Source organism: Diachasma alloeum, unplaced genomic scaffold, assembly GCF_001412515.2.
Source record: "Diachasma alloeum isolate Michigan unplaced genomic scaffold, Dall2.0 Dall_scaffold_00212, whole genome shotgun sequence".
Taxonomy (NCBI): domain Eukaryota; kingdom Metazoa; phylum Arthropoda; class Insecta; order Hymenoptera; family Braconidae; genus Diachasma; species Diachasma alloeum.
In genome coordinates, this window is record NW_021680377.1 from 1,423,027 (window position 1) to 1,432,866 (window position 9,840).

Consider the following 9,840-nt stretch of genomic DNA (forward strand, 5'->3'; position numbering starts at 1 on the left):
AATAAAATTGTTCGTAAGAATAATCCCAACGAAATTGTCTTCTTCTTTTCTTCTGTAGTTGAATTTATCGAGTGAGAAATGATCTCAACACACGATCATCCCGCAAATTGGCTGAATTGCCTCTCCCGCGGGGACTCAAGCGCGTCATTGTTATCCACAAATTAATTGACTGAAAACTGGAGCGACAAATACAACTGGAAAATATCAACATCATCATCAGCATTGAACCCAGACCCCTTCGACCTCTCCTGATAACCCTTTTTCCTCTTCTGAGAAATGACGTCTCACACTTGCAGTGAATTATGTGTATTCCCCGGGAAGATTATCGTCGACTTCAGAACATCGCAGTTGGGTGTTCAGTTGAGCAAGACCAAATAGTCGAGTAACAGCTTCTCCTGAATCGCTGCGATAAAATGGTGAAATTGTTCGGTTGAAAATTTTTCACCTATTGTTCTCGTGGACCAGTGGGATGAGGGGGAAATTGGGGGATTGCGTGACTCCGTGGGTTGTTGTGGGAGTTTTTGTTGGGGTCGCGTGTGCGGTAAGATTTTTTCGCCTTTGTTGAACTCTTGTGGAAAATTATATCTGAGAATTTTTCTTTCGAAATCAAAACGAGGAAGTAATTAGTAAGAATTATTTCCAAGTTGAAGAGATAAGATTAGAATTCCAGAAACGTCAAAACGAAATTTACATTTAGTTGGATTTTATGTTTTACAATTTTGGTAAATTATTCTATTTATTTTTGCATCAATCGAAAATGTTAAAAAATGCTTTTCAAATTAATTTCTAAAAATCTACCTGGACTTATCTATTTCATTCATTGAACATTGTATTCCGATTTATTCATCCATTTAAATTTAACGCATTATTTCGAAGCGAATTTAGAACAATTTTCTGCAAGAAATGAAGCAAAATTGTTATTATACTCGAGCACGTAGTCAATTTCAAGGGTAAACCCCAAGGATGAATTGATAAGAGATACAAATATAAAATAATGAGTAACACTGGCACAGATTTACGATCCGCGGGAGACTACTGTGAAGCCGCCGCAGAGGAGAGAGCCGATTCCCTGGTACACGGATACCCAGAAATCGCGACCTCCCCCGCCGTTTCCGGGGGTGAAAACGAAGGCTCCGGGGAGTTGGGGGAAAATTCCAGGGGGTGATCTGGAGTTGAGTAGAGGGGGGTCTGATGGGGCCGATGTTCCTTTCGAGGTGTTCGAGGAGGAGGATCAGGCGCAGAAAGAGACTACTAAGGGATCGAAGGGAATTCCGAAGGAGCAGAGTGTTTATGAAGGCGCCACTGATGATCAAAATGTGGGTTCTTTTTTTTATTCGGGGATGTGATGAATAATTCATAATTTTTTTCGAATTAATGAATGAATGAATTAATTAATTCATTTATTCAGTCATTTTCAGACTTCTTTTCAGTTAAACAAGATTAAGAAATATGGAATTCTATCACCTGATTTTCATTTTTTATATTTTTAAAATTTAGAAACCGAGAAAAGAATTAATAAAGAGCTCTTCGAAGAGTCACGCTGCAGTAGTCGCAAAATACGATCCAAAAATTGGAGTCGAATGTCCCCATCCCGAGGCAAACGGCCAGTTTGTCTACCCCCCAGACTGTAAATTTTTCGTCAACTGCTGGAAGGGAAGAGCCTTCGTTCAGCCCTGTGCTCCAGGCACTCACTTCAATCCAGAGACCCTTGAATGTGATTTTCCACACAAGGTGAAGTGCTACGGGGGCGAACTCGCCGATTTTTCTGCTCCGGACAACCCCGATCATGAAATCCGAGAGCCGATGACTAGAGACTTCACTAGTCCCAAGTTGAATGTGATTATTCTCATTGACTCCTTTTCATTATAATTTTTTTTCCGAGATAAATTTTTCATTTATTCTTCAATTGTCGAAATAGCTGCAGCCGAAATGTCCGGAACAATTAAGTGGACTTCTGGCGCATCCAAGTGATTGTAGAAAATTTTTACTTTGTTCAAATGGAATAACTCACATTATGATTTGCGGCCCGGGGACTGTCTTCAGTCCTACAATGAGTACCTGTGATTTTCCCGCTAATGTAGCCGGTTGCGAAGGTACGAAATACTAAAAAAAATTGCCTACATGATGTCATTCATGAATTATGAATTATTATTTACCGGAGAAGACGCCACTGAAGTCAACCAAGGAGCCTACAACTCTCACGTACGAGACGTCCCCTTGAATCGAAAGAATTTCGACGCCCCGAAGAATTTCGAAAGCCACCAGTGGGGGCACCAACAACCCCCAGAGTCTCCTTCCTCCGGTTACACTAAACAAAATTCGTGGCAGCCCCCGCGTCAAGTGATCCAAACGGTGGCATGTCCCAGTGGTTTCTCGGGAATGTTGCCGCATCCCTCCGAATGCAAGAAATTCCTCCAGTGTGCTCATGGCATTGCTCACATCATGGACTGCGGCCCGGGGACTGTTTTCAATCCTACCTTTAGCGTCTGTGACTGGCCTTACAATGTTCCGGGATGTGGAGGTAACTCTCTTCATTCGATCCCCGAAACTACAGTCCATCCTATCCTTTTTTTTAAATTCTTCATCGAATTTAGAGAGTGGAAACGTAGAAAATCCGTGCCCAATAGTTTTGATAGAAAAAATCTCAAGAAAACAATTTTAATTGAAAAATCGAGATTTATTGGCCTTTTCCTATCGAATATCTAATAGAATCTGCGCAAAAAACATGGAATTTTAACGCTAAGATTTTCTATAAAATTTTTTCCATACGTGTTGTTGTTCATTCAAGACAAACCGAAGCCAGAGGCCCCGCCTGCCGTTCCCCTGACCCCTTCTTGGGACTCGTCGACCCCCTGGTCACCAGCAACTCCCCAAAATCAGTACGAAAGCCCCGGTAATCAGTGGGGATCGACCCGTTGGACCCCGAGCCCCTACCCCAGTGGAACAACTCACCCTCAGCATCAACACAATCATCATCAGAGTCACCACACTGGTCACCAGAGTCATGGCCCTCATCAGACGACTCGTCCAGGGTTTTATCCATTGCCCAATCAAAACCATCAACACCAGAACCACGGACGTGGAAACGACTTCGTCGAAGATGTTCCTGGCCAACCCTACCCCAATTATCCTCACCATCACCAGCAAGAAAGCCCTGGAAATGGAGGCTACCAGCCCGGCAGATACCCAGACCCTGCGAGTTACAACCGAGAGCGCCCGAAATACCCCGGCAGAGACGGAAGAACAAGTCCTGGATTCTCCCACCCCGAGGGGAACATTTACGTGCCACACGGCAGCTACCCTTCGGGTGCACTTGACTCTGAGAATTCTAGGAGAGATTGGGACAATAGCCCGGGGTGGAGACCGAATTCTGGGCCTTACGGCAGTGGCGATTCCCTTCCTGAAGAGTCACAGCCGCAGGGGTGGGCACCGCGACCTTGGGATAGGAGGGAGAACCAGAGACCTGGAGCACCTCCACCCGAAGGTAAATCTACTCCCAATTTCTGTCACGTTCTCTTCTATTTTAATGCACAAGCTTTCTTCACGAGCACAGCTTCTCATGCTTTGAAAAAATGCTCTCAATTGTTGAGAGAAATTTATTAATTGAATTGAAAAACTGGCGAAGATGTGAAACAGAAACACCTTCGCAACAAAAAAAAAATGAATTTGAATTTGAATTAAAAAATCCGTTTCAAGGGGGGAATGTCTATTCTCCGGATAGACTTGATCAGTGGCAGTCGAGGCCGAATGTTATCCAACAGGAGACTAAGCGCAGGGAGCAAGACGGCAGAATGGATGATTGGTCCAGTAAAACTAGTGTTTTCGGGCAGGGGAAGGGTCAACCGAGTTCAGGTGAGAGGAAAATGCGAGATGATCCCATGCATATCATATCGTAGTTGTAACTAGGGGATAAAGAAATTGACTTTGCAATATGAAGCCATATTATGGCTCGATAAATATGTTAAATAAACGTTATTGTCCTTGGGAAGTGGCTTAACTGCTCCAGGACATCAATAAATAGTAATAATCAATCAATATCCATTCGTTTAATCGAAAACAAAAATGCAGGATCGAAAGGACCTCGGCCGCAGTTTCCTGGAATCTACGTGAACGTAAATGGAAGTAGAGTCAAGGGCCATTACATCGTGACGGAGCCTGAGGTTCACCAGGGCCATTCCAACACTCGAATCTACAACAGCACACCTGCAAATTCTCCCAGTGTCCCTCCTCAGACGAAATTCAATGTTGAGCAGGGCAGGTATCCCAATCAATTGGAGACCAGGTGGAAACTACAAAAAGAGGGGAATCCCCCCAGCATCGGCTCCGGGTGGAACAGACCGGACACTGACACCCCTACAGTTTCCATCGACGAGAATTACGATGATCTGGGGGCTGATGAGTCCAACGAATACCCAGGCCTCGGTGAATTGGATAAAAAGCTCGAAGTCGATGTGCTGGACAAGGGAAGGGAAACCTGGAAACCCAAACTCGTGTTCGAGAATAAAACGAAGATCAACAATGACTCTGGTATCATGCATATCAACAGGAAAACTGTAGATATTGATATATTCGATGTGGAAGCCGCACCTTGGCTAGAAGGTATTTGAGTTGATTCTTTTTTTTTTAGGAGTTATCGGGGATTTTTTGGGGGATTTCCGGGGCTCTCTTGGGTCAATTTGGAATTTTTTATGGCTGATGCTCTGCATTTTACCGATGCTCTGCTGCAATTTCAAAGCATGGCTATCATTACTGCATTAAAGCAGGGGAGATCTCCTCACTGAATGAATCATTCTTGGATTTGAATGCATGGCAAGCGTTGCTGCAGGTTTTTTATAAAAAAAGAAATGTTTTTTTTCTTATTCAATAGAGGAACCTCCGTTCCCGATCTATTACCCACCTCCAGTTCGGGCTCTCGATTCTTCAGAAGACGAGAAGACTACACCGTATTCTGGCCAGGTGAGAATAAAAAAAACACTTGGAGTGTAGGAGAAACTCTATCGCTTTTTATTGTGAATAGATCATTAGATTGAGGGGAGGTTTGAGTGCTAGAGATGGGTACGTTGAGGTTCAAGGAGCTCATCCAGGTTGGGGAGTTATTTGCGACGTTAAAAATGAATGGACCATTAAGGAGGCGGATGTAATCTGTCGACAATTGGGATTTTCGAGGTAAAAAGTCACAAATCATGCTCCTGAAGCCATGAATTTTTTTTAATGACTAAATATTCTCAAGTCTGATTGAGTGATTTGACGAACTAAATCATGAAAAAATTGTAGAGGAGCTGCAACTGCATGGCAAGGTCGCCCACCAGCCGACGATATCCCGTCCTGGGTGGCTGCTACGAGTGTCCAGTGTTTCGGAAACGAAACAAAGTTTCAAAAATGTAGATTCATTCACGGAACTGACTGCAATGTGGCACGTGATGCTGTGGGCATCACTTGTCTCCCCAATCGAGTGGCCCACTGTCGGAAGGACGAGGTGGCTCATGCGGGCAACTGCTATCACCTCGCTGATGCCGATACTGGGCTCAATCACGACGAGGCCCTGCGATACTGCACGGATAGGCAGTCGAGGCTGATCGATATTACGAGTCAGAATGAGAATAATTTCTTGTCTGAGTGGCTTATGCTGGATCATCCCAGGGTGGAGACCATCATGACCGGTGGCCTCGGATTCTCTATGATGAATAAAACTATTTGGATATGGGAAGACTCTGCCAAGGCCAAATTCAAGTGCGTTTTTACTGTTTTTTTTTCTTCCAAAAGTTGTTCTTCAGGCGAAAAATAAATTCGTACGAACCAATTCGAAGAAAAACCTTCGCATTCATTAAATCGTATCCTTTTTTTTTCACAATTTAGATTTGCAAAGTGGTGGCCAGGCTGGACGGGAGAGAAACCCATCCCCCCCTGGACGAGTTCCCGGCCTTCCTGCATAATAATGAAGAAAAGTTTTCCCTGTTTCGATCGTCCAGACCGAAACTGCAGCTCCGAGTACTTCTTCTGGGACGCGGAGGACTGCGCATCGTCGAGCAAGGGTCACTCCTACATTTGCAAGAAGCCTTACGACGACATAAGCTGTGTTTACGGCAAGGGCCACCAGTACTCCGGTCACGCGAATGTCACGGCTTCCGGGAGGACTTGCCTCCCCTGGAGCGATGGGACAGTGGCTTACGCTCTGATGGTCAGTGTTCCCGATCGCGATGTCAGGAATAAATTGAAGGAGCACAACTACTGTAGGAATCCCAATCCCACCCAGGAATCGAGACCCTGGTGCTTCGTGGGAGCTTACGGGGAGAAGGAATACTGTGACATTCCTGCCTGTGGAAGCTCAGGTAGGGAAAGCTCCCCCAACAATTCCACAATTTTTTTTTCACCAATTCATAAATTCTCGTCTCAATTCGAATTAATTTCGCGAGGGAAAATTTTTCCCTGTAATTCATCTCAGAAAAAAACCGAAAACAACTCAAGTACATTTTCTCACTGTCGAAATCATTAACGAAATATCAAGAATTCCGCATTCACCCCTTTTGTAGGACAAGCCAGATCTCCCCAAGGTGGTCAATGTAAAAAAGGTCTCTTTGAATGCCTCCCAGAGGAGTGCATCCCCTCCCACTGGGTGTGCGACGGCGAGGAGGACTGCACAAACGGTAAAGACGAAAAATTCTGCTCACAGCATTTAAATTTCTTTGAGAAAACTGTGCAACACAAACTCGAGGGCTACGACGTGGAGAAATGGCTCAACACTCCCCCGAAAACTTGCGCATTGAGATGCAAAGAGGCGGACTTCACCTGCCGCTCATTCTCCCACAAGTAAATGAAGAGAAAATAATTAACTCGCTCCAAAGTTTTTTAATTGGAAAACTTGCATTGAATTTTGTTTTTCGTTGGCGAATAGGGCGGACGGAAACTTGTGTTTACTGAGTGATCACAACGTCGGCAGCACTGGGGGCTTGGTTGCAGACGTGGGCTTCGATTTTTACGAGATGAATGATCGTAAAATGGACTGCTCCGAGATGTTTGTTTGCAGTAATAAAAAGTGCATCAATCAGACGCAAGTTTGCGATGGAAAAAACGACTGCAATGACAGGTCTGACGAGAGTATTTGCACTCTTGAGAATCTGGATTATGGGATACGATTGAGGGGATCTAAAGCTCCTAATGAGGGGAGGGTTGAAGTCAAGGGTGAATTTCTATTCTTCTCTGCACCCATTCGTTGAATTTATATTAAATTATTCCATTCTATTGCTCCTATTCTACAGTTTTGGGACACTGGGGACAGGTTTGCGACGACGGATTTGGGATGATCGACGCCGAAGTCATCTGCAAGGAACTTGGATTTAATTTGGGAGCCTTGGAAGTGAGACCCGGAGGATTCTTCGGGAATATGGATCCGCCGACTGTCTTCATGGTCGATCAGTTGAAGTGCCGAGGGAATGAGACGTCTCTTAGGGAGTGCGACTTTAATGGGTGATTTTTTTTTCTCTTTTGAACGTCTGGGATTTCCGCATTCGTTTTTTTATAGGAGAGAATTCCCCAAATTATTCTTATATTCAATTTCCATAATTAAATTATTTAGATGGGGTGTGCACGACTGCTCCCCCGAAGAGGCAGTCGGCGTCGTCTGCAAGACAGCGCAGGACACCTGCAAGGACGGCGAATGGAAATGCGATAACAGTCCCACTTGTATTCGGACCCCATTCATCTGCGACGAAGTCGTCGACTGTCCGGATGGATCTGACGAGAGTCCCTCGCATTGTGAAGTAGCTTCCCTCACTCTTCTCTCATCTCCGCAAATCATGAAGAAGAAATGCCTCTGGAAACGTAATTTCTTTGATTTCAGGCACCTTTCGAAATTCGTTTGGTCAACGGGAGTCATTCCACTGAAGGCAGAGTAGAGGTGAGACATCATGGAGTCTGGGGAACAGTCTGTGATGATGATTTCACTCACGCTGCGGCTAAAGTCATCTGCAGGGCTCTGGGGTATGGAGGGAGTGCTGTTGCGAAGAAAAATGGCTACTTCGGAGCTGGGGAAGGGCCGATTTGGCTGGATGAGGTACAGCCGATGATTTTATTTTATAATTCGCTATTTTAACGAAAATTTGTCATGTTTTTAACTATTTAGGTCGTTTGCTATGGGAATGAAACCCAATTGTACCACTGTGAGCACGATCATTGGGGCGAGAGTAATTGCAACCACGACGAGGACGTGGGGGTGATCTGTCAAGAGGGGCCAATCAGTTTCGACGAGGTAACTCCCCAAGATAAAACAATCTTTTGAATTAAAACCTAAAATAATGTAAATAGCTTCAATAAAATTTGCTACTTGAATAAATTGATAAACAATTCTCCTGCATGAGTGAATTATTTCTTCCTGACCTCACGTCTTCCCTCGAATTTAGAAGAATGACGACAACCTGCCGGAAATAACGATCAATGAAATTCTGCCGGCTGAATGTGGCAAGAGACTCAAAGACTTTGACGAGGGGGACAAAATGTTCGAGAGGGTGGTGAGGGGCTCTGTCGCACCCAAGGACTCTTACCCGTGGCAGGTATGTGACGAGTGTCAATCGAGTGCTAGTTGATCGGAATAATTGGGGTATTAGGGTATTGGTATTGAATAATGAGGTGATTAATTTGTAAGGCGAGTTTAAGGGTCAGGGGTCACAGCCGATCGAACCACTGGTGTGGGGCGGTTATTGTATCGCCTCTTCACGTTTTAACAGCTGCACATTGTCTGGAGGGCTACAATAAGGGCACGTACTTCGTACGTGCTGGAGATTACAATACTGAGGTAATTGAAGTAACTCGTTAATGGGATTATTTGCAAGTCAGCATAACTATTGCTGCTGATGAATTTAAATGATCATTCCAAACGGATTAAACCCCTTTTATTCTCGCCTATCTTCTCTCTGCCAAGATCGATGAAGGAACTGAAGTAGAAGCGAACATAGAGGATTACTACATCCACGAGGAATTCCGGAAAGGTCAGAGGATGAACAATGACATTGCTCTCGTGCTATTAAAAGGCCGGGGAATCCCCCTGGGCGAGCACGTAATGCCAATTTGTTTACCACCGAGGAATGCCGAGTATCCTGGTGGACTCAACTGCACCATCAGTGGATTCGGAAGTATCGAGAATGGAAAATCCGCACACTCCAGGGATTTGCGGTTTGGCTGGGTGCCACTGATCGATCAAAATGTTTGCAAGGCTGATTATGTTTATGGGAATAAGAGGATAACTGACGGAATGCTTTGCGCTGGCTATTTGGATGAGGGAGTTGATGCTTGTGACGGGGACTCTGGAGGACCCCTGGCTTGTTATAGAAACGGTAGGTTTAAGATCGATTTCTCATTTCGATATTTGTTCCATCAATTCCTGCAATTTTTTGCTCTTTTCTCAGGGGCTTTTACACTGTATGGTATTACCAGCTGGGGCCAGCACTGCGGAGAAGTTAATAAACCTGGGGTTTATGTGAGAATATCTCATTACCGAGATTGGATAGACAAAAAAATTCAAGACTCCCTCTCAGGGCGGTGAATAAAAATTCAACGGAGATGGAAATATTTTTTTCATTACTATTCCGAGGGAATCAGCAAACTACTTGAGAGAAAATTATTTCGAGCCCAAAGATGCAGCTGTATTAATTGTAATAGAAGTATAGATCAAGGCGAATAATAAAGAAATTTTTATTGCATTGTTATTGCGTAATGATGATAATGGGTGGATTGAGACCTTCACAGCTCCCTTGGGACAACTTTTTTTTCTCCTTTTTATCTTGATTACTTCCGCCCTCTTTTTATACTAACGTCTGCAGATTCCCCGGAGGTAATCATTGCTACAGA

The 9,840-nt window shown here is 44.4% G+C and overlaps 1 protein-coding gene across 2 annotated transcripts; it reads left to right on the forward strand.

Annotated features, from left to right (window-relative positions):
• Nucleotides 1–353: 353 nt before the first annotated feature.
• LOC107036887 lies at nucleotides 354–9,698 on the forward strand. 2 transcript variants are annotated; one of them, XM_015255118.2, is made up of 22 exons: nucleotides 354–541; nucleotides 1,014–1,316; nucleotides 1,498–1,836; nucleotides 1,919–2,093; nucleotides 2,165–2,521; nucleotides 2,789–3,484; nucleotides 3,697–3,852; nucleotides 4,069–4,599; nucleotides 4,868–4,956; nucleotides 5,018–5,166; nucleotides 5,275–5,730; nucleotides 5,857–6,329; nucleotides 6,531–6,807; nucleotides 6,893–7,179; nucleotides 7,257–7,464; nucleotides 7,574–7,757; nucleotides 7,838–8,050; nucleotides 8,120–8,245; nucleotides 8,397–8,546; nucleotides 8,639–8,788; nucleotides 8,915–9,326; nucleotides 9,399–9,698. In XM_015255118.2, the coding sequence occupies exons 1-22, from the start codon at nucleotides 470–472 to the stop codon at nucleotides 9,533–9,535; spliced, it is 5,940 nt and encodes a 1,979-aa protein (XP_015110604.1). In that variant the 5' UTR covers nucleotides 354–469; the 3' UTR covers nucleotides 9,536–9,698. The 2 variants fall into 2 exon arrangements, with proteins under 2 accessions (XP_015110604.1, XP_015110606.1); XM_015255120.2 differs by lacking the exons at nucleotides 3,697–3,852; nucleotides 4,069–4,599.
• Nucleotides 9,699–9,840: the final 142 nt, after the last annotated feature.

What these genes read in the sequence shown, in the direction of transcription:
- LOC107036887 (XM_015255118.2), top strand. Translation starts at nt 470, where the DNA reads ATGAGGGGGAAATTGGGGGATTGCGTGACTCCGTGGGTTGTTGTGGGA. An exon ending in AGAGTCCCTCGCATTGTGAA is followed by an intron (nt 7,758 to 7,837) that starts GTAGCTTCCCTC and finishes CTTTGATTTCAG; the next exon opens with GCACCTTTCGAAATTCGTTT. An exon ending in GGCCAATCAGTTTCGACGAG is followed by an intron (nt 8,246 to 8,396) that starts GTAACTCCCCAA and finishes CCTCGAATTTAG; the next exon opens with AAGAATGACGACAACCTGCC.